The 24018-nt window shown below is 44.5% G+C and overlaps 1 protein-coding gene across 2 annotated transcripts in view; it reads right to left on the bottom strand.

Annotated features, from left to right (window-relative positions):
* SRGAP1 (SLIT-ROBO Rho GTPase activating protein 1) overlaps positions 1-16958 on the bottom strand; it is a 150415-nt gene extending 133457 nt beyond the window's left edge. For both annotated transcript variants that reach the window (XM_005444071.3, XM_005444072.3), the window contains exon 1: positions 16260-16958. In XM_005444071.3, the coding sequence (XP_005444128.2) occupies positions 16260-16326 (67 nt within the window). In that variant the 5' untranslated portion in view covers positions 16327-16958. The remainder of the gene's footprint in view (positions 1-16259) is intronic.
* Positions 16959-24018: the final 7060 nt, after the last annotated feature.

Raw genomic sequence — 24018 nt, 5'->3', positions numbered from 1 at the left:
TGTAGCTAACTGAGCTATGTATCCTGCAGAATGATAAAGCATGATACTGACTTCACTTGCAAATTCCATAGGTGGGAGCCAGTGAACACAACAGTATTGAGTCTCTAAACATTTTCTTGAATCTTAGAAATTTGCAGATCTCTCTTGAAATGGTGGTGTTCAATTCTGTTTAGGGGCATAATATCTAAGAGGCTCCCAATGGAACTGCCTTACAGTTCCTCATTCATCTCTTGACCAAGCATATTGCCTTCCCACACATTCCAAGTACAATCACAATACAGGCAAGTGCACATTCAGTAATGGAACAGAATCTGTAACCAGTCCTCAGCCATATAATGTGGTGCATGCATACCCTAATTACGGGACATGTATTTCAGGTCACAAGACAACAGTTTATCTAGTCACAATGGAAGGAGGGCATGTAGGGTCATGAGGAAGTGAGGCAGAAAGCAAGATCTTGGTTACCAAAAAAACCCAACCAATTAAATAAAATAAAATTGTAATAATAACTTGGGCCACAGCTTGCTCCTGAAACCTACCTGGGGAGGTGATTCTGATAAACTGGATCTGGTCTATGGTCCACAGGCTGGCTATGTTTGCTCAAGGTTACAGAATATCATCATTATGGATTCAGGGATTTGCATTAAAAGAAAAAAAAATTAAACAAAAAATCACCACTTTCTTGCCAGTGCTCTGTATTTTATACATACACAGACATACATGATGTTCAGCAACACTATCCTGTCACCAAAATACTTTTTCTGCAACAATGTTTAGGGAAATAGCATGCCACATCTGTAAAGCAACTCAACAAACTTCTCTGAAATATGAACTCAAAGCTTTTTAATATTAACACAACTTGTGTTTATAAGGCAAAAATCATTCTCCTTGTTCAATCTTCCATGGAACCTTCATTCCATCAATATTGCAATTTCACAGCTAAACTTATTAATAGGGTCATAAATATTCAGATTATGTAATAAAGACAGTGAAAGCAGATGATAAAATGCTGTTAACATTCATTTACAGCAGCTGGGAAGGCCCTGCCAAATGCTGCTTTACATAACAGGTCGTGACGCTCTGACTGCATTAAGCTTTCTGATCACTCTTGCTTTATCTGCTATGATTTCGAACACAATACGAGATAGCACAGACTAACCAATGGATTTAGAAGCTCTTTCAAGCACACCCACATTTCAAAGGTTTAAAAGATTAAAATATCAAAAAAAGCCTTGTGTTTACTACGTTTGTACTTTTGCATTTTATAGTGCAGACATGAAAGTGACATTCACATCATTTATTTGCATTAGCTCCACAAGTCAGTGCCTCCGATAAATTTTAAAAGTGAGTTTATTTTACTGTACCATACTTTAGTTAAGCTATATGCAAAAAAGGGAAACAACACTCAACAAATTGAAAACATCTCCACTACAGTTTTCACAAGGCATCCTGAGTACTACAGAAACATTCTGTAATGTGCACTTAATCTTGTCTGCAGCCTACATTAATTTTATCTTGAGAGTTGCATCTGAATCAAGTGACAGTTCTTGCTTTCTTCAGTGTATTCTGCATTACATTTCCTTTGTTTCAGAACAGTCTCTGCTACACTTAAGAAGTCAGGATTCCCAAAGCATTGGTCAGACCTTACAAGCTCTCAGGGAAGCATCAGCCAGGCACGTGGACTGTGAGACTAGGTCAGAATGTTTTACTGTAAAAAACGATGACTCACAGTTTGATTCATTCATTTTGCATACTTCCATGCCAAAATTAAGCCCAATCCTGCAGACATTTATGGAGATTAGTAGCCTTAGGAAGGTTAAGAGCTCTGGTGAGGTCAACAAATTCATGTGTGTAAAGTAAACAAGGCTGTGCATAACAGAAGACACACATACTTCTCGTAAAAGCAATACCAACCACCCCATTCATCCCTCCAGCCCTGCATTAGGTAGCAACTATTCAGAGCACTGAACACATTACAAAGCCTAATGCTTTAACTGATTGAAGTTTTACAGCAGTGGGTCTCAAGTTTTTCCTGTAGCCATGGCTCATTCGAGAGCATTGATGTATCTATACACAACCAAGGAGTTTCAGCAAGCTCCACCCCACCTACGTAGGGCACTGCTTGAGCAAGGGCCACCTCACTACTTGGGAAGCCACCAGTTAAAGTAAAGGAGACCTGGCTAATTACCAGATGTTGGCAAAAATCTTAAGACATTACAGGAAAAATAAAATACACAAAGGGAAACAGTAGTTTCAATACTCATTCAGTGTTGTGAAGTCTGCATCATATTACAAGGTACTTGGGTTTTGCTTTGAGTAAGGCTACCTTAAGTCAACTTCTGGAGACTCTTGTCAGTGTATTCAGTCACCTGAAATCAAGATCTTTCTTCACTTTAAATCAAGTGCTCTTGCCCAAGTTAGAGCAGTCTTTCCCAGACTTGGAGGAGAGACTAGAAGTGTTTTTTTCCCACCAAGTCACATCTGTTTGCACAAGAACTACAGAAGAGTTATGTCTTCACAAAATCACAGACTCTTGAGATGAGATTCAAAGGGGTAATTCCAAGGTTATAGAAAAACTGTAATAGGAATAATGACCCACATGATCCTAATAACAGGTCTGAATCCCCACTGCTAACTTAAAAATCTCACCTTCACAGCATCTTGCAAATAGACCTTCAAGCAAGGAGGAGGTTCCTCAACTACAGGTAGTTACCATACCTAATCCCATGATCTCACAAACATACTCCTGATATCTTATGAACTGAGAAAAAAGTAATTGCAGAGATGTTACCTACAATAAATTTTAAAAAAAGTATTTTGAATTAAATTTACTTTCAAATATTCTAATACAAGCAATGCTAAGGAAAAACAAAGCTACATAATGTAAACAGCATGTGCTCTGCAAGTCAAATGTTAAAACTGAGAAAACAGATTACATATAAATACTTAGCTACAGAACTAACATTTCTATTAAGTCTTCACACATATTCTATCTTCTTATTTACAGTACCTTTAATTAACAGATAAGCATCCTCTTATCCAGTAGGAACTGCTACTGATTCAGGATGCATTAGCTATGCATTTAATACAACAGCCAATTAGAATTTTGTTTAGAAAAGTAATCAAATTAATAGCTAGATAAATTACCATCTAACCAAGTGGGGCACAGAACAGAACGAAGAACAAACTTAATTCCAAAATTCCAACACAAAATATGCCAGTGCACAAATTCAGAAACATACCTGAAGGGTTTTCTTAAATCCCCTTTTTAAATTAAGTTGAAAAGAATTTGGACATGTCCATCCTTTCCATCTTCTTGCCTGACTCTGAGCTATGGTACTTCGCATACAGCTGTTCAAACAACCTCATTTCACCACATGCAGCTTAAGTAGTACAAATAAAGAACAGACACGTTAATACACCCAAGTAAAGCCCAACATCTACACCTTGGCTTTCTGAAGTAGTCTGCTGCCCTTCAAAACTCTGTAAAGGAAATAACCTGATCAACTACCATGACTGATAAGTTCTTCAGGTTTTCTCCTCTTTACATCTATATTAATGCACTGTAATCATTCACCTCTAGTCACTAAACCCCAAAACATTCACTGTTATTTGACTAACAACTGCAGACTTGCCCGAGTAATATTTGCAGACCCACTCCCCTGCTTTCCTCCTTAAACATCAGTTGAGGCAATTTTTCCACCTTCAAAAAATAAAAACCCTACTCTTCACAGATACGAAATAAGTCAGGAATATTTGCAGAGCAAGTTCCTGCTGGCTGCTGTGAAAGCTGTTTGTGAATCTGGAGCTCAGGCATTTGAAGAGCAGAAACACCATGAGACAGGGGACTGAATATGCTGCATGAAAGTGCCATATGAAAGGAGTTCTGCATGAAAAGTCATGGGAGCAAAGGTTCACACAAACATTCATTAGTGAACCTTTTAAATAACTCTGAACAAATGGTTTTTTTTCCTAGATTGCCTGCAAAAATAGAGAAAATCTGCTAAAAATTGCTTTAAACACTGGCAGGGCGTTAAGATTAAAAATCAATACAAAGGGAAGGGTTGGGTTTTTTTCTGTATACTGTATGACCACATGCAATGAATAAATATGTTATCCTCTGAATACTTCCCCTTCCAGATTAATAAACTATTCTTAATTTAGAATGGTGACACAAATATCTCAATCCTACAGCCCTCCCCCTTTTCCATTTCTTCAAAAAAGAAGTAGAGCAGGAAACACACACACTTGCTGGAATGCATAGTGAGACCCATACCTCTCAGGTGACTGCTCTGACTACCAGGCAATGGATTCATAATCGCTCTGTAAATAATTAAATATTCATTAGGTCGTGGAAAAAGCAGGAGCGCTTCAACAAACAAGAAAACAGGGAGACTTGTCTCAGAATACTCTGTTCCCTAGTTGTCTGAGCAATCACTTACAAGGTGGGAGAGCTGGATTCAAGACTGAATTTTGGTTAAGATAAAGGTAGCAAGGTGTGAAACCAGACTCCTCATGCATGTTCTGATCACTAGAACAGATGCACCGATCAGATTCCTAACACTGCAATTTCACACATATTTCCACATGGCTCAGCAAAAGCAGCTAATATTTTTAGGTCTTCTCTGGTGGCAACTCAGATGACACCAGCATGGATGGGGCTGGCACTTACCTCTTGCCTCTGCCAGCTGGAGGCAAGGCAGTTTCTGGTCTATAAAGAAAGAAATTGTCAGTGAGATGCTGTGTTTCAGATTATAACTCCTGCAAACAGTCTGCAGAATAAACATGTAGGCCAGTATGTGCAGTCACATAAACATACCCACAGACACTTCTGAAGTAAGACAGCAGCCAAAGGGGAACTAAACATGGCGTCTGAAAGGCAAACACAGGAACTAGAGTTCTTTTATGGATTTAATCCCACAGGATATTTTTCACCCTAAACCTCTTTAAGTCCATGTGGATGAGTGTGAAAACTGCTGTTGTAACCTAAAAGTCTTGTTATCTCAGGCCTGAGCAGAGACCACCTCCATTGCAGTCCTGCAACCACCAGGCAATGACACAGAGCTGTACTGAGCTGCCTGGTGGGCCACCAGCAAGGCATATGCTTGCTATCTCCTTAAACAGTCCCTCTGCCAACCCATTCCCTCCCACCAGTAACCTCCTAATTTGTTAGCCAGCGTGGTACATATTGGAGGAATTACTTTGGCTCTTATTGTCATCGATTTTGCCCTTTTGATATGAAGAAGAGGGGTTTTTTCTTGCTCAGCATTACAAAACCAGTTATCAGGGACTGTTTGGAAAGGTTTCCCAAAGATGTTTTGAAGGACAGACAAACGCTGCTAAGCAAATTGTACACATTCTAACTACCTGGTCTTTGGTAGTCAGAATCATCCTTGTTCTTTCTACCAGCGTCTCAGTACTGCATGCCTCATTGCACCTAGCGCAACATACATATACTTCACCATTTGTTTTTTTAGACATAAAAGCAGCCTCATAATGAAAAGGCGCTCCAGTTTTCTGTGTGTAGGTACAGTCAGCCAAAGCTACAAGCAATTCAGCATTCACTTCCCCTTGTTCTGCTATGTAAGCAGGTAGAAGCAGCGCTGGAGCCCTGCTCAAATACAGACTATTTTTCTTGTCCTCAGTTTTGCTATTAACATTTTCATACTGTTCTTTACTTGAAGTACCAGAGACATCACCACGAGACCGGACGTCATGCCTCCCTAAGGTGCCTTTATTCAGAATTGTTATCATGATAATGCATTAAAACCTTGGCAGAAGACACCTGAAGCAGGAAGAAGTCTCAAAGGAGGGTTGGAGGAAAAACAATAAACCCCCCAATTCTCACATCCTATAGCCTCTCTGGCCCAACAGAAAACTGAAAAAGTATCATTTTATTCCATATTCTCAATGTATAGGTGCTGGCTTAAACAAGGTCAGTGCTAGAGATCTCTATCTAGACTCCAGTGAAGATCAGTAACTTCAGTCAGGTCCAAGGAACAGGATGGCATAAGATGCTCCTGGCCACTTGCTTCTCAATGAGGCCATATGACCAAGTTTGCAAGGTGTAGTGTAGTCCACCATCTCACAGGTAAAGTTAAAGACAGCAGTGGGCGTACTGCTTAAGAAGCATGGGATTTGACCCACAACTACAATATCATGGCATCAGAAGTGGCTGGCAATTAAAGGATTACAATACAGTCGATGATAATCCGATGAGCTCAGCTGCAGATGCACACAGTTTGCTCACAGCAGGCTGCCGGGGAAGAAGTGATGCCAGGCATGCACAACAGCACTCACAGCTGCCAGGCTCCTCCACAGCACCCTGGGAGGAGAGGAGCACCTAGTAGGTGGGGACCGGCTAACTGCACTGGGCTCCCTCATCAGTTCTGCACTGGAGACCTTCTCCCACTCTGCATGTAGTTGTGACTTCAATGCAAGGGTACCTGTGGAGACTAACACTTTTGTTCTATTTTCTGTCATTGTTGTCTAAACTCCCAAATTACCAAACGGATGTAGCGTTTAGCTGTATGTTAAACAGACCTGCGCACAAAGTTTAGGCCAAGCTGACTCTCTAAAGTTGTTAAAAGTGATGAATGAAGTGACTTCTAATCAAGGGAGTCAGCCTTGGGAAGGAGGAAAACAAAGAATGGATGGTGAAAAGAACACCATTATCTTAAGTTATGCAGAAAAAAGCCTCCAAGTGAGGAAGTTCTGGCTGCAAGAGGAGACAAGTTACTGAAGCGTCGCAATTCACTGAAACTTGGTTGAAAGTAAGATAAAGGTAATTGCGGTAGTGAGAGATCGTGACCTCCAACTCAAATAGCCCCCCTGACAGAGGGCAACCCCCCACTTGGGAAGCATGCATAGTTAGTAAAAAACTTCAGTAGTGCTGAGGATGCATACTAGTTTGCATTAGAAGTGAGAAACTTGTAACCAACCCTGTATGTGAATGAAGATGAACATGTAATACACTATGCATGTGCACGTACTCTACTGCATACAATGTGTACCCTCAAGTAACTTGGTGTGCACGCTGGGCAGAGCAATCCCTTCTGCATCCAGTGCTGTAAATAATGAGAATGCTTGTTTCTTAATGATATATTGGTCTTAAGAGGTTTACTCCTGATTTCGGTGATATCATAACATTAAGAATCTCACTAATTTTATGCACAGTTACTTGGAAATTAGGAAGATACAAATACATGAAGGCAGCCTTAAAAAAAGGCACATAATGCACACAACGCTATTACATTGGGTCTTAAACTTCAGTAGTCTGCTGGGCAGCAAAGACAGCATAGTCGTCAAGTTCTTAAATCGATTTCTTATCTTAAATCAAGTTTTTAAACATACCCAGTTATTCCTTTGCAACACAAAACAAACAAGATAGCTTTCCATTACACAGCTGGTTCTTCATGGAGCTGGTATTACCTATGCCAAGGATGCAGCACCAATTTGCCACATATGCAAGGCACCTATGAGCAAGAGTTTATACACTTTTTTCTACTAATCATCAGATTAGTGATTTGCAAGAGGAAGAGCATGCTGTGCTGTGTTAGAACAACCTTAGTGTGTTAAGTATCCTATAATAAGGGTGAGAACTTTTTTATTTTTAGAATACCTTTTGAATGGCTGCATAAATATTATCAAAGGAGTAACTTTATGCCTATCAATTTAGCGTAGCATGTTTTGGTACAGAGATCTGTATTGCCGTGTACGTGCGAAGCAAGAACAACAATGACTACAAGCACTAGACAGCTGTCAGACACAATGCCCTGACTGCCAGGAATACAAAACTTTAAGGAAAGGGACTGCGTGGATCATCAAGTCCAGCCTGTTGTTACCACAGGCAATCCTATCTTATAAATCTTTCCTAAAAGATTATTTATTGAATAGTTGGCATCTAAAAAAAGTTAATGAAGAAAGTCTAAAATGTCTTTTCACCAGAAAAAGCAAAATAATAGATCTTGTTCTATCATGTAAAAAAATAAATAAAGTGACTTGCAATCCTTTCAATTTCTCTATTGCTTTCTAAAACAGTGGCTTAATTGTTGAGTTAGAAAGTTTCAGTTCAGATGCCTGCTCATTTTGGTATGGAATGAATACTTACTTTATCTTGCCTCTGAACTAACGCTTTAGATTGTTTATCCTCTCTTCTCTGGAGTCAGAGAGGAAAAGCAGAGAACAGCAAGGCTTGAAAGGAGGCAGGTTGTTGAAAGAACAGAGCCACACTAGAACTATCACTGAATCTTATTAGAGTTCTGCTATACTCTGTACACATCAGCAGATTCCTCTGATTTTCAGCAAGCAAATACTCTGGAACCAGCTAGAACAGTAGAGACTGGTTTCTTTCACCATATGAAGTAACTTACACTGGAAAGTGAAAGGGGATCAGCACATATCTTTATTTAGTTTAACACACAGACAGAGCAAAGCCAAAAATGTGCACCACTTCACTTCTGATACCTTCGAAGAAGTAAGTCAAAGCAGCATCTTGAAGACTCCTGGCACAAGGCAGCACCAACGAACTGCTAGCAGAACTTACATACACAGTAATTCAGATGAGTAAGCACTGAGTCAGTTAAAGAGTCTGGACAGTCCATTTACATGAATCTGCAGTAGCCAGTTATGTTTCCCACAACAGCTAATTATGTAAAGGGTTACAATCATTACTTCCTGGAAGCCATCATCCGGTAAGCCAGCTGCATTTCTTTTTATTCCCAATATAGTCAACAAGAAATACTACACCATAAGTGTTCTATTTTTTGTAAGTTCTATTTCACAATAAAAAAAATAACTGTAAGTCTAGTATATTTTGAGAACGTTTTGGTTAATATGCTCATACAGGTCTCTTGCCTGTTTATCATCACTTCGTCTGTAATGGGAAGTCTCAGGAGGTTGCAACTGAAACTCAAACAGGTTTTAATCAATCAATAATAGATCACATAACAAATTTAATACGGATATTCTAACTGATGAATCCATGATTATATTTCTAAGCAAGTTCTACTGAAACTTTTTCTAGAAAAATGATAGATAAAGAAAAGCTTTTTTCCCCTTCTCATCACACTGTAATTAAAAGCAAGCCCCTAAACGCTATGATCAAGGCAAATGAAGATCAAGTAGCCACACACCTTCGGGGGGACTTCATTATAAACAGATCAATTGCACTGCCCTGCACTGGATGGATATAGAAGTTAATGACACAGACATCCTTAACGCGTTTCATAGATATGATTATTACAGAATCAAATCATAAAGCATACACTTTCTCCACAGCATTTTCTGAGAGTGTGTTGGCTGGTGTTTGTTTCCTAGAGATTTTTCTGACACACGAAGCTGGGCCCTTTTCTTGCCCAAATGTTTCAAGTGAAAGACTACGAAGAGCATCTTCCCTTCCTACCTGCAATGCTAACCTCATTTAACACGCATTTAGAGCTGGGATGATTTTGTTGTGCCAACCATGAACTAAAACAAGCATTTTCTCCTTCTAGAGAAGACAAACTGTCACTATAATGTTTGCACTCACTGGCTGGCAGAGAGTAGTAATATGAAGTCATGGCCATGGTCTTGGAAACAGCATTAGATTTGCCTGGGGTTATTTCCAAAACATCCTTCGTTTTCTGTAAAGCGATTACATCTCAGTCTCAGAATTTATCAAACTGTCACCTCCAGGTAAAAGCCAGGTTTCCAGTGGGTTGTATGATACCAGATTGAATTCTGCATCTTGAAATTCATGCAGGTATATACCTGAGAAACAGTGACACGAACAGGGAAGAGGGAAGGGGCTATTGAAGGGATTTTCCTTGTCCAGTTACTAAGCTGTAGCTAACAGAAAATGGCTTGAGAATACCGGCGTTTTACCTGGACAAGATAGATTAGTGTGTAAAGCATAGGTAAAACATAATACACCACCTTTAGCCTACCAGGTGGCTATAGCTGACTTGTGGCACACTTCTGTGTCTACCAGAAGATAACTTCCACAAGCTGCAGAAAACAGTAGATTCCTGAGGAAGTGCTGCCTCAGGATTACCACTCCCATTACACCAGATCAAAGTGAATTGTTTGTCTTAGAGCACTCCCACAGGACCAAGCCACCACACGAACTGCCTGAACAGCTTGCAGTTGTTTAAGTCTTGGAAACAAAGGAAAAAAGAGCAGTGATAGCCAACTCCTTTGGTTTTGGTGCCAGATACAGTCTTGGTAATGTAAAACATACACAGCAAGCAGTCTTCCTGTGCAGACTGCTCTGCCTCTTACCCAGGAGATGGTCCCATGCTCTCAGCAATGGCCCTCTCTGCTTCACCCCAAGTATCTGCTACTGCACAGCCCACCAGCCTCATGCCTGTTACTGGTACACAAGCAGCAATGCCAGCCATTACACCTTCAACCACTGTCTCCAGTTTTCAGCTGTTGCTCTTCCTCCACATGCATGCATACATACATATACACATACATACCCCCACAATCTCTTGAACCTCAGGGTATTTGGCACTGTGCCCAAGAGACAAGAAGTGCGGAAGGAAAAGACAAAGTAACTTCAGGCAGAATAGGCTACTCATGATTCACAGCTCCTGGACTGACCAGCACAGAGCAAGGTCAGCCAGCCTTGCCTTGAAGGTGGCCAGCACTTGATCGGATCAGCCCAGATAGCTCAGAGCAGAGAGCACAGGGGGGTGCCAGAAAGGTCAGGCCAGTAACTGGCAAGGTGGGAGAAGCTAGTCACAGAGGAAACGCTGCCATGAGCCTAAAACCTGCAGCAAGTAGAGGGGGCACACACAGCACGTAAGTAGCCCTGGTACACATTTAGACTAATCGCTTGCACACAAAACCAAACCCCCACACTCCAAAGCCTATTTTGCTCTGTGAAAGCCGAGCAGTAAGAGTAGATTAGGCTCTAATAGGGATTAATACAAGTTAAGGTAGCACTGATTTCCACTAGGGAGACCAGAAAGGTTAGACATGGGACAGCATGACAGCTAGATGCAACGGGGGCTTGAAAAACAGGTAAAGGGAAGGAAAAGCACAACAGGAGCTTCCACTGACACCTGTCTGGCTCCATTTGTGCTCCCCCCTACATCCAGCCGTGTCCAAACCAGAGATTAGACATGCTGCACTGTCAGGTCATGGTCAGTAATTTCTAACAGCCTGTGTAATGGTCAGCAGGGGATTTCTTATCCAGTCTCAACAGCACTTTTTTTCTAGTGCTACCATCCATCACCTCTGACTGACAAGGAGACCAGTTTTCACTAAAGGCAAAACCTAACCCAAGCAAAGTTTGAGGAAGAAAATGAGATTAAATTTGCATCCCATTCTGCCTTACCACAGCCATTTCAAAGCTGTAAGTTTAATTTTATTAGCAACTAGGACTTGAGTTCGTAAAAAAGTGACCAATAAAAGATAATGGCAGGAAATTAAATGAACCTTAGCATGATTTAGAGCATTGTTCTGCAACAGCAAAACTGCACAGAAAGTACACTTTGAAGGGAAAAAGCGCCCTAAAGAAGAGATCATAAAGGATCCAGAGTCAGACTCTGCTTCAGAGTCAGAGGTAAGTGAAGGCTTTCTTAGAGACTAACAAAAAAAGTGCAGATATACACAAACCGTACATATTAAGTACACTTTACAATTGCCACATTGCCAGAAAGAAACACTAATCATACAATCTATTCATTGCTCACCCTTTCATGTGTGCTGTAATAATTAGGACCTTATTCACCTTTAAATTCAAGTAAAATAATAAACAGTTTCATCGCAGGGCTGGGAGACACCAGCTGCAGTGTGGCCAGACCAGGAAAAGTCTGCTTTCCTGACTGTTGGCCATATTTTCAAAAAGGTACCAAGAAAAAGTCAAACTAATGTGTATTTTAGAACTCAGCCTTTCCTCAGAAGGGCTTCTGTTGTTTTTAATTCTAGATTGTTTTGAATGAAAGTTTGAATTCAGTTTCACAAATCAGAATTTTAATTTTCCATGAAAATTAATTAGGCAACGTAATACAGAGTGCTAACAGGTTGTTTCTGGTGGAAAATAGGAGTATTTTGTTCCAAAGGAGACCATCCAAATATTGGTCTTAGGGAAGTGTCTCCCTTCACAAAGCTGAATTTGGACTTACATTTCTACCCAGTCACTTCCAACTGGAAAACAAAGGTGGGAAAAGGAACCTTGTAAGTAGCTCTTCCCTCTCTCCTTTTCAGTTGGAGATGCAGTTGCATAGGAAGGCCAATACTGCTAAACTCCAAAGACATTCAACAGTTCAGACTGTACAGAGGATCTCACCGAACAGACAGGCCTAGATAATCAGTCAGCACAATGCTTACCTATTCAAAGCACACTTCTGCTGCGCAAGGAAGGCCAGTTGCAAGTCTTAAGAAGGTAAACAGGCCAGTTCAACACTTGAATGATATTAAAGCTATTGAGCAGCACGCCTGATCCTCTGCTACTACTACACATTTCTTCTCCAGAAGGATAAATTTCTCAAGTGAGCCAGGTATTCAAGATCTGACTAGCTCACCCTTCACCATACCTGAGATACCCACAGGGCCATCAGAGTACTTCTTCGCTACTGTGGATTGCGCGGTAACTTTACCAACAGAAATGATTTGACGTTATCAGACCAAGGAACAGCTGGTCCTCAGAATACAAAAGGTAGGATAATAATAGGCTACTATAGTAAATCGAGCTTTCAGTTAAGGAATGCCGTGTATAAATCTAAGTAGGCTCACATATCAGAAAGTTAAAACTCAACTCCTAACTATACCACCAGTCTGTTGCTCATTTAAACAGGATTCTCTCCACTTTCTAGCTCTAGTCATATCCCCCACCCTAAACGCAAGGTTGGTGGGAAACCATTAACTCTAATTACTTCAGAACGTCTATAAACTTATCACATTCTTCAGAAAAAACACAGACAATTGATAGTCTGGATGATCAGGGATATTTTAAGAAGTGATTTTGCTCAGTAATCCAATACAGTCTGCAGAAAGTCTACAAGGCACATTGCCCAGGCCATTTTAACAATATAAATCGTTCCTCAGAACTGTCAAAATGTTCTTGAATAAACAAGCTCTTGATCCCTTTCCTAAGGCTGAGAAGTAGGTGCTTCAGCAAAACTATCAAGTAACAAGGTCATACTAGAACTGAATTTTATCAAGATAGCTCACTGCTAACAAGTAAGAATTACAGAAACAAGCAATACTTCCCACATGCCTTTCTGTTTACAGATGAAGGTACCAATGCCATCACAATATCCTTACATCCCCCAAGCAATGGGTATAGGTATCCATCTAGATAGACCTAACTTCAGTATTGAGACATCTTTAAGAAATATCCTTCTGCTTTCTATATAATGTGCAGGGAAGTGAACACAATTCCTTACTGCTACAATTGGGATAGTTCTTGACAAAAAGTTAGCCTGAAGAACAAGGATGTTGCAAGGAAAAAGTTCAGTAAAAAGTTCTGCTCAACAAGTCAGAAGTATCTTGTCCGTTTCAGCTTGAGAAACAGGTAACATTTGCAGGCTTTCAACTGTTCCTGTACAACCTCCAATAAAGCAACAGCCAGTCTACTGATACCACTGGAAGCCCAAGGAGAAGATGTCAGTTTACACCACCCAGGAACCAGGCAGAACAATTAACATCTGTTACTGCTTCTTATTTGAGGAGTTAAGAGCAGAAAAAGCTATGTGAAGAATGGCACTGTTAAATCCTCATTTCCAAATACAGCACCATATACATACCCCACAGGTTGTGTACATTAGAGGCCCCTCTTTCTTCAGTATCAATATTCAGACATCTTACAGCAGAATTTACAAATGCACATGTCAGTGGTATGGTTTCTGAATTGCTAAACACTTGAGCCCAGCATGCTGAGCACCATGCGATCTCATAACAAGGTAAGGGATATATTTGCTGTTACACTCCTTTGCACGCACCTGTCCAGAGGACCTCAAATGGCCAGTTTGCTGCCAAATTGTCCATGTCCTTCAGGCAACTAAATATGTCAGCAGTGAGAAATCAGCTAGCCTTTGCAAACACCAGAAATCATAAGCAGCAAAAGCGTTTTGGCCACACCCTTTCTCCTATTCTAATGCATGAAATTCCTAGTATATAGGGACCTGCTTTTCCTGCATTCACGTTCCCTTAAAGTTACCTTGCTGATTAATTAGGACTGATTCCTTAGCCCCTGAAGCCCCCAATACCAAAAAGATTTTCAAGGTTATCACACAATGGTATCACCACTTTGTTACAGTATCACTGAGCTAGCTAGCATCAAGCAGAATTACGTCTTAGTACACACAGTTCTTGCCACTTGAAATACAATTGTAGTGATGCTGCTTTAAATAAAAAGCATCTCTGGCTACAATTTCTAGCCCAGCACACTTTTTCAAACAGTTTCTAATCAACAATTCAGGTGAGACAGTTGGGACCAGACTGTACACACCCCAGACCACCACAAAGCAGCAAAGCAAGTCAAAATTCCTACTAAGCTATGTTTACAAATGTCACATCCCTCTGCAATTATCATGGAGGATGATGACACCAAAGGAGAGGCAAGTTATCAGAGGTGCTTTCTACCTTAATCTTGGTTTTTTATGAAATGATCCGATATATGTAGCTGAAGGGCATGGTATTTTTTCTTCATCATTCAAAAGAACAGAACGGCTTATGTAGCAACTGGCTGTAGTTAATAAAGGTTGAGTCTGTAACAATCATGTTAGGAGGAGCCAAAGAACAGTCTGCACACTCTGCAAAGAGCTGAAGATCTTGAACATTTTTTCTGCTCACTGATCAAGAGAAATCTGCACCATCTCCACAGAGAGGCAGAAGCACCAGCCCTCCGAGGTGAATCTACCAGCTATGTGAGAGCTGTCTCAGCCCTGCCCACGTCAAAGAGGCACCTGAAGCATGGCCTACCTGCCAGTTCAGAGAAAACCCCTCACTCCCCACCCATCCAGCAGGTCTCTTATTTTAAGCCTAAATCCCTTCCTGGACCCAAAAAGACTTTCATTGGCGACAGGTATTTTTCACCAGAAGTTACCCTTAGGAAGAAGAGAACTCAAAAACTACCTCTTTCCTTTTAAGAGAAAAAAACCAAAACAATGAAACTCCAAGACCTGTCTTGAAAATTTGATCTCACAGGACCAAGACAGACCAAAAACCACTGTGCAATTACAGAAAGTGAAGAAATCTTTGAACAGCTGAGGACTGGTTCCTCCCACTTCATTTCAGACACCTTGGTTTGAAAGGTCCCCAGCCTTTGCCTGCGTGGGGCAGGAGGGCTCCTGAAGCCCACGGACCTGCGTGGGGACAGAGTCTCTGCACATCACTGACCACGGTGGGTAGCATCAAGGAGGGTCCACCCCATGTATGTACAGTGCACACCAACATAATTTTAATAAAGAGAGGTATCACATAGCTTTCTTGACACTGCATTTCAGGTTTGCATCCATCCTCAAAGCTTGGATTTATTGCAATTTGTGTATTATGCAATATATTCCCAGACAGCACCCAGAATAAAAGGATGTGCACCAAGAGACCCACACCGCACCACCCATGCTGCTACTTTTCCATCCTCTGTTCCACCCAAGACACTGGCAAGGAGGAAAACGCTGGGCGAGGAGAGGAAGCTCGAGGGTATGGGAGCGCTGATGGCTCAAGCCGGCACTGTCCTCGGCACAATAGTTGGGTGCGATACAGCCGGGCGATGCGAGGCTGAAATACTTCTCGGGATGGCTGAAAGGGCTCATTCAACAGTCAAGGATAATTCTCTATTAGCAATCTTCTACAGCCCAGCACAGAAACTACAGCCCTGAGGGGAGGGTGGGGGCCACCAGCCATGTGCCATAAGAAAGGGGCATGGCTTACTATTGTCTCTCGCCTCAGTTCAACTGCCAAGCCTTTTCTGTCTTTTTTTTTTTTACACCACCCGCCCCCCCCCCAGCGTTACCGAGGCCGGCGGAGGAAGGGAAGGTGCTCGGCCGGGCAGCGGGCAACCGCGGCAGCTGCCGCCCGGCCCCGGCCCCAGCCCCCGCCCGCCCCTTACACAAACCGGCGCCGCTCGGAGTGCGGGGGGCGCCCGCGCCCGCCGCCCCCTCCCCGCTTCCCTCCGCCGCCGCCCCGAAGTTCAGGCAACAGGGACAGACCGCCCGGCCGGCGGTGGCGGCGGGGCCGGCCTCGGCCCGCAGCCCGGGGGAAGGGGCCGGCAGGGCTCCCCCGGCGCCGCCGCCCCGCGCCCCTGAGGCCGGGGGCCCCGCGCTTACCTTTCACTTGACTTTCATACTCCGCTATAATCTCTTTGTCCTTTTTGAATCTGCTCGGGGTTGACATTATCCACTTGCTTCTTCCGCTTCTCCCCCTTCTTCTCCTTGTTTTAAATTATTATTACGGATTATTATTATTTTTCCGGAGGGGCTCCCAAGTTGTGTCAGATGGCCACAAGCCCGAGCGAGCGCGGCGGCCGGGGCGGCAGCGGGCGGCTGGCCCCGCGGGAGCGCCGCCGGCACCGGAGGCAGCGAGGCGGGGAGGCGGCGATCAGGCTAACCCCGGCGCGGGCACCATCGCCTCCAGGCACCGCCGGCGGCAGCAACGCGGTCCGCGGCCCGGGGCCGCCGCAGGGCGGGGCAGCGGCGGGGTTGCCGCTGGCCGCGGGGCACCCGCTTCCACTAGGCGAGGGCGGGGGCCCGGCGGCTGCGCCCCACCATTGTTATCTCTCCTCACGCACCCGGGAGAGGGGAAGGGAAGGAGGGAGAGGGCGGTGGGCGGGAGGCAGGCGGCAGGCAACCGCGCTCCGTCCGTACGCCAGAGGCACTAGTTACTCCCGTCGCCGCGCTCGCCTGGGTGGGGACTCGGGGCCGGCGCCCCGCCGTGACTAACCGCGGGCGGCAGCGCGGAGGCGCATGTCCCAGCCCCGCAGCCCGAGCAGCGGCCGGCGCGGGGCGGCACCCCCGCCGCGCCCTAGAGAGGTGTCTCCGGGAATAAACTTCTCCCCGCCCTCCCGCCGCTCTCTCCGCCCTTCCTGCCTCCCCGCCCGCCTCCGCTCCGCGCTCGCCTTCTCCCCGGTGGCGCCCGCTCCGCCTCCCCCCTGCCGGCAGCCGCCCACCACCGCGCCGCGGGCCGGGCCCGCAGGCCCCGCAGGCCCCGCCGCCCGCCTCCCGCGGCAGCCCCGCGGCGGGAGGCCTCACAGGCTCGGCGGGCCAGGGCGGGGGTGGGCGGGTAGGGGCCGCCGCCGCCCTGCAGCGAACATATGGTGGCCGAGTGCCCTCGGGGGACAGGGGTGTGAGGCGGCGGTTTGGTGACGGAAAGCCCTAGATCCGTCGGGAAAGTTAAAGCCTCGTGCTGCCGCCAGCGCCGCGCCGCACGGGGAGGGGAGACGTGGCCTTTGGGGACCCCTGTTTCCTCGCTGTGTCTGGAGGCAGGGCAGGGCCGAGCGCAGCCGTGGCTGCCCCGGCGTGCTCAGAGCCTGGGCCCTGCGGGGCTGCCGCTGCCCTCGGCACAGCGCGTCCTGCCACCGCCGCCGGTGCCCGCACGGTGTGCCACCGCGGATGCAGCATGTTCTCGGGGGCAGGGCTGGCAGCACCCCGGTGTGCGGCACGCTGCCCTGCAGCTGCTGGGGGAAACTAGCGAGAGAGTGTGGGAGGCCATCCACAATGCCGCTCCCTTGAAGGGCTGTGCGTGGCACGCGCTGGTGGCTGGCCCTGTCAGATGGTCACGGTCAGCGTCCGTGTTAGGATGGACTGCAGCCCTGCAAGCAATGGTGCACAGCCTTCCCTGCAAAGCTGGGGCTGTCAGAAGGGGAAGGAGGTGGTCCAGGAGGGCAGGAAGAGCTGAGGTTGGGAGCACGGGGTGAGTTACCAAAGAGGAGAGGTGGCCCAGGGGTGCCCTTGCCCCTGCAGTACCCCCAGCAGCCATGGGGACAGCGGCCTCCTCTGCCTGCAGAGCTGGCACCTGGCTCAGCCTTTCAGGGCTGCAGAGGGTGAGCTGGCTGCCAGGGCTGCAGGCAGAGATGAGGCCGTGCATGCCAAGAGTAGAGCACGGTGGTTCACAGACCTGGTTCACACTCCTCCTAGGTTCTGGGCTCTAAGGCTGGGAGTCACGTGCAAAAGGAGTCAGACATGATTCAGGTTGCACAGCCCCTTTCCCTTTCCCCTGGCTGCCCTGAAACCCAGCCTTTGCCCGAGAAGAGCTTGCTAAAAGAAACATGGAAAAAGTGAAGAGTGATGGGCAGTGCTGCCTTGTGATGGCCAAAGAATGTGGCTGTCATTCCTTGATCAAAGCCAAACCCCAAGGCCACAGCTGCAGACTTTGGGCTGCAGGTAGGTCAACTCTGAGGAGGTTAAAGGCAGGCAGGGGTCTTTCTGGGGGCACAGAGGGCTCTACTGATGTCAGATGTGTCCAGGAGTGATTAGGCAAAGTTGCAAACTATTCACAAGGAGTTTCCAAAGGTGGCTGCAGTGTGATTCACGTGATGAAAGTGCCCAGAGATCCTATCCTGGACAGCTAGTCGTGCCAGGACCTGACCCTTCAGGACAAATGAGCGTGAATGGTGGGTTCATCTGCTCCTGGGAAAGTTCAAGCCAGCCACCCAGTAATTTGGCTGGGTTTGAGCTTTAGTGCTATGAGGACCTGGCCCTCAGAGGGCGATGGCACAGCTAACTGTACTTATGCAGGCATTCTTGCCTGTGTTTATGTTTCATTCTTATAAACACATTGCCTTGGTGTTGCAGTCGTTTACCACCATACCTCTGCATTTGAGCAGTAAGTGTACTTCTGTCCTTTGCAGTTCATCTTACAGTTTCATTGGGTGGCATGCTGTCCCCTGCTACAGGGTCAGGGTAGCAGGATTCCTGTTCCCTTATCCTCTTCATGTATTGTTCTCTGTCATTTTGTTACATTTCTTCCTCTTGCCCTCCCAGCACAATCTCTTTGCAGTGCTGATCCCAATTCAGATCACCTAAAGCAATCTTAGTACAGGAGGTTATTGTCTGAAGCCAATTTAACTCCAAGCTGGATGGTCAAATTACATCCCTTGAATAAGAAGCCCAGCCTCAGAGCAATCACCTCTGTAATCCCACACAACTCTGATTTTCATCTCAGCCTTTGATGCTCATGTCTTGCCTCCTGGCTGTTCCAGTCCATCCCTTAGGCTGGGGACAGGCTGATTTACAAGACAGTGGGCCATGTTCCTGGGGGACACAGGACACTATCTGGAGATTATCTGTGAGTCTTGGCTGGTCTTGCAGAGCACGGTAAGGACAGAGAACGTGGTCAAGTCCCCTCGTGTTTTGCCTGAGGCTATGCAGATTGGCACCTGCAGCCCGTCCAGTCCCCATCAACCTTACCCAGCAGCTGGGCATGAGAAACACCTGACGTGGTTGGAGGTGTAGACACAAAGTTATCTGCCCTCACCTCTCCTGGGAGCTGAAGGGCACAGCCCTCTCTTGCCACTGAACATATGCTTGAAAATGCTGTCCAGATTTTTCTCCCCAGGAGGAGGGTGCAGAGGCAGGCTGAATGCCCATGCCTACAACATCCCTTCTCTCTGTGCTTGATGCTGCAGCCAGAGGATGGGCCTGGCTCCACAGAGCCAAACCAGAGGCTGCAGATGGAGCGTTTTTGTTACTCTGCAAAGGCAATTGCCTGTGAAGATGCAGAAACCATCTTCTGGCTCTGGAGACTGATCTCCCTGCATTCAGCCACTTGGCTCAGGGCTGCATGTCTGTGGCAGGACCACCAACAAAGGATGGACCTATATCCTAGCAGGCTTGAGTGTGCCAAGCTCAGAGCTGCACAGACTGTGAATCCCTGAGTTAGGGTTGGCCTCCAGGACAACCAAGATTGAGCTGGATGAGAAATCTGATTTCCCCCCCTGCCCCACCCTTCTTTAGGGATTGGCAAAGGATTGTGCATTATTACATGGGTATAATCTTCTTTTAAGATGTTCGTGGCAGCTCAAGTCTCTGGACTCAATTCCACACTGATTTACACAGCCTGCAATCCCATTGTGAGGATGGCGATTGCACAGGAACAGACCCTGCCAGGGCTCTGCAATGCCAGGTTTGAGGTGACTTACAGGACACAGAAGATTATTACAGAAATGCCTGTCTTTTGAGACCTGTTCCAATAAGAGGTGCCCACAGACTTCCCATCATTTCCAAGAGCAGCGAGTGCTGGAGCTGTGGAGCAATCTTGTTATGTGAACCCATCCGCACCTGTGGATGATGCTTGAAAACTCATGTTTATCCACAGTGTAACTGTTCTGTGAACTCTAAATTATTGCATGTAGAGCATATCCAGGTTTTGGCAGGGAGACATTTAAAAAGTATTAGGATAAAGCTGATTGAGAGAACATATGTTGTTGCAAGAGGCAGAGTTATATCAATAATGCAGTGTAGTAGGGTACTGCAGCAGTACAGTACTGATGCAGGGTTTGTGGACTGTATCTCAGTGTATGGAGTTAGATAATCCACTCCATCAGGGAACTGGAAATTCTGAATTATGTATGATAGAGGAGAGATGTGTTTATACAGAGAGCAGCTCCTGCAATACTTCATGCACTCAGTGCAAAAAGGGAATAACACAGGCATGCTGAATTCTGCTTGCTTGAGAACTTCATTATTGCATTTCATTTACACAGTGTGATGAGCTGTGCAGTATTTGCTTTCTTGTGCTGCTAATAAAAATAGACCATGCTGGAATATCACTGAGTTGTTCTCTGGGAGCACATAATGAAATGCATCGACCCCCTTAAACAACAAAACCCCACACTAATTTTCTTTAGGCTGAAAAGAAGACCAAAATAATTCATCGTGTTTTATAATTGCAGTCAGTCATTTTACAGTTGGACAGTAAGTCTCTAAATGAAAAACCAAGCCTTAATTGAAACAATGAAACATTTGATTGTTATTGAAAAATCAGTAAGAGACACCATTCAAAGAGCTTGTTCAAATGTTTGTTACTGATAAGATGCACATTTCTATAGAATCAAATCTATTTGCTTAGGAATGAGATTATTTTAGTAAATACAGTTGCTTATCTAAGATATAAAACCAGCGAGGCTTTTTTCCTCTCCCCTGCCCCCAACCAATGCAGCACTTAATGCTGCTCCATGCTTATGAACTCCCGAGACATGGAGATGAAATCTGGGCTTATGGGGTTTGTCACAGGCTGCAGAAGAGCCAGGACTTCACCCTGGCTGATCTGAAAGAGAGTTGCTCTAAAGCATTCAGCTGGACCTTCGCAGCAATGAAATGAGGTTTGCGAGCTGCCCGAAGTTCAGTAGTTCAGTGAAGATGTGTTTGTTACCTGAGTTCCTCTGTGAGCCTAAGCTGTCACTAACCTTTCCTTTCCAGGAACAGTACTCGGACCACTGGCCCAGGTGTACTGATTATAAGGGCGTGCGGACACAATCTCTTCCAGAAGCAGAGTAAATCACACTAAGAGTCTCTACAGGTGGAGTGTGTAGAATTGCTAATGTGCTTCAAATGCATGCTATACCTGGATCCAGGGTTGTCACACATTGGAACAGGCTGCCCAAGGAAGCGGTTGAGTCACCATCCCTGGAGGTATTTAAAAAACCTGTAGATGTGGTGTTTAGGGACATGGTGTAGTGGTAGACTTGGCAATGCTAGGTTATTGGTTGGACTCAATGATCTCAAAGGTCTTTTTCAACATAAATGATTCTATGATTTTATAATGACTTTTGAGCTCTAGGGATTTACTATATTCTTCAGCTTTCTGGTTTTGTCTGTTGAGCAATTGCTGGGTTTCTTTTGGACATAATGGTCTGAGTGTCCATTTTGTGAGTTTCATACACCTAAATTTAGGCAACCAAAGTCACATGACTGATCTAAATGAGTCATTTAACCAAGTCATTTAACCTCCTTCAAAAGTCAATCAAGAGAGGTGGGTATGCCTTTGGTGGTGATCACTACAGTTCACTTCTTTTAGATACTTTGTTTAGTATGGGTTTTGTTCCAGTTTTCCTTGCTATCATAACCAGGGGTCATAAAACACAGGAATGACATCCTCTTCATAAAACCTGAATGTAATATGGTGAATGTTAACAGCAGTCTATCAGGAATATGGTTATTATTTATAGTCACTTGCTCCTGAATAAAATGCACGGCTAAGCTTATGCAGAGTACATTTGTTCATTTACTATTTGCAGTCACATTGGAAAGGAATCCTGTCAGCCTGTCATCTAAAGGAGGATTCAGGAAAAATACCATTAGGTAACCTTCTGTATGTGTGTGTGTGTGCATGCATACAGCCAATTTGCCATGTTCAAATGCATGTGATAGCTCTCTCGGTATGAAATACATCTGAATCCAGTAGAGAATTGTTCACATCACAGGAAAAAAATAATCTTCCAGGTCAAATCACTGGCTTGAAATGAAAGAGATCCTTCTGTCTCAGTGAGGTAAGATTTCAGCCCTGGAGGACTGATACAGTCTGGGACATGAACGAGCACTGTATTTCTTGTAAAGCAAAAAGAAAAGCACCAAACCCAAACCTCCCCACATTCATTTCATAGCTATTTTGTTTGAAGAAATTAACGCCACTTAAAGCAGTAGTAATTGGTATGTCAATATTTAGTAGTCGTTTGGCTTTACAGTCATAAAGTGCATTTTTGTTTCCTTGTTAACTTGTTCATTTTGAGCAGTGCTAATAGGACTAATGACATAACATATATAGAAAGTGATGAGGCTACTTTATGCCTTTTACTGTTGTTAAGAACGCTATCCTTTTTTTATATGGTGTTGCTATTCACTTCCCAGTTAGTAATTACAGGGAGGAATGAATTCTGAGTAATAACTTTCTCACTTAATGAGAAGAGTCTGAGGCAGTCTTGCCATTTTGAAGGAGAAGAAATATAGACGTAATTGCGTCCTCACTGCAGGGTTTGTGTTCTCTGTGGGGCTACTTTTGTCCTGTTGGTAGCCTTTGAGACTCTGGTATTCCGCTTCTTCTGAACATAATGAGCTGAGTGTCTAATTGGTAAGCTTCACACACCTAAATTTAAGCAATGGCATGTGCCTTACGCCTGCCAGCTTACATGTGCTAGCATTATTCTGGATCTTTATCTTAAATTTTACAGCTATGCCATCCAGTGAAGCACAAAGAGCATTTTTGGTTCAGCTTTTCTTTCCAAGCCTGGTATGGGAACACCAGTGTGTTTGAGAGAACTCTTCCAAGCAAGCCTAAGGGACTATGTTTGTGGTAATTCAAGTCTTTGATGAGCAGATAGTTGCAACTCTGATAATTAACTTTTGGGTTTAAATTTTCTGTTTGCATTGTTTGTGTTTGTTCTGTCAGTTCTCAGCTAAAAATAAAATACTTCTGCTACTTCATTACTCCTGACCTTCTCATGCTAATGATTTTGAGTGGAGAACATAAAAAGTTGGGTTAAATTTAAATGAAGAAACTGCTTGAAGCAGCATCAGAGAAGTAAGAATTTTAAAATTCTTAAAATTTAAAATTCTTAAAAAAAAGAATTAAGTATTTTAAAAAAGCAGTCCTGTGTACTTCATTGTGCTACTGTTATCTGACTTCAACTAGAATGGTTGTATAAATAAGGCTGATGGATTGTACCCTCAGAACTTGGATAAGGGAATGCAGCTCCTGGTCTTGCTATGCTTAAATGGTCTTCACAGGCCATCCAGATTTTGCAGAATCTCAGCTTTCTGGGCTGCTTCAGTCTGTGCCAGTAGTTTGAAGGTTGTGTATCACCCTCATTTATCTCAAGAGGGCATTAATTTTGAAGCCTAGCAATGACACTTCAAATGTCAGCCTAGCCTAGTTCATTTTTGTGGAAACATCCAGCTAGTCTGCTTATGCATTAGTGTGGGCTAAAGGGGTGGGAACAGCTGCAGCCTATCAGGCTAAAAAAGTGCCTTGCTATTAATGGTCTACCCAGCACGCTGCCATTTCTCTGATTCAGGCCCTTGTCCCACCCTGTGGCTGAGCCCTTGCCCAAGAGAAAGGCATACATGGAGAGAAACAAGAATGGAACAAGGAAGG

This window comes from Falco cherrug, chromosome 5 (genome assembly GCF_023634085.1).
Source record: "Falco cherrug isolate bFalChe1 chromosome 5, bFalChe1.pri, whole genome shotgun sequence".
NCBI classification, from domain to species: Eukaryota; Metazoa; Chordata; class Aves; order Falconiformes; family Falconidae; genus Falco; species Falco cherrug.
The sequence above is the reverse complement of the archived record's forward strand: the minus strand, read 5'-3'. Positions and strand labels throughout refer to the sequence as shown.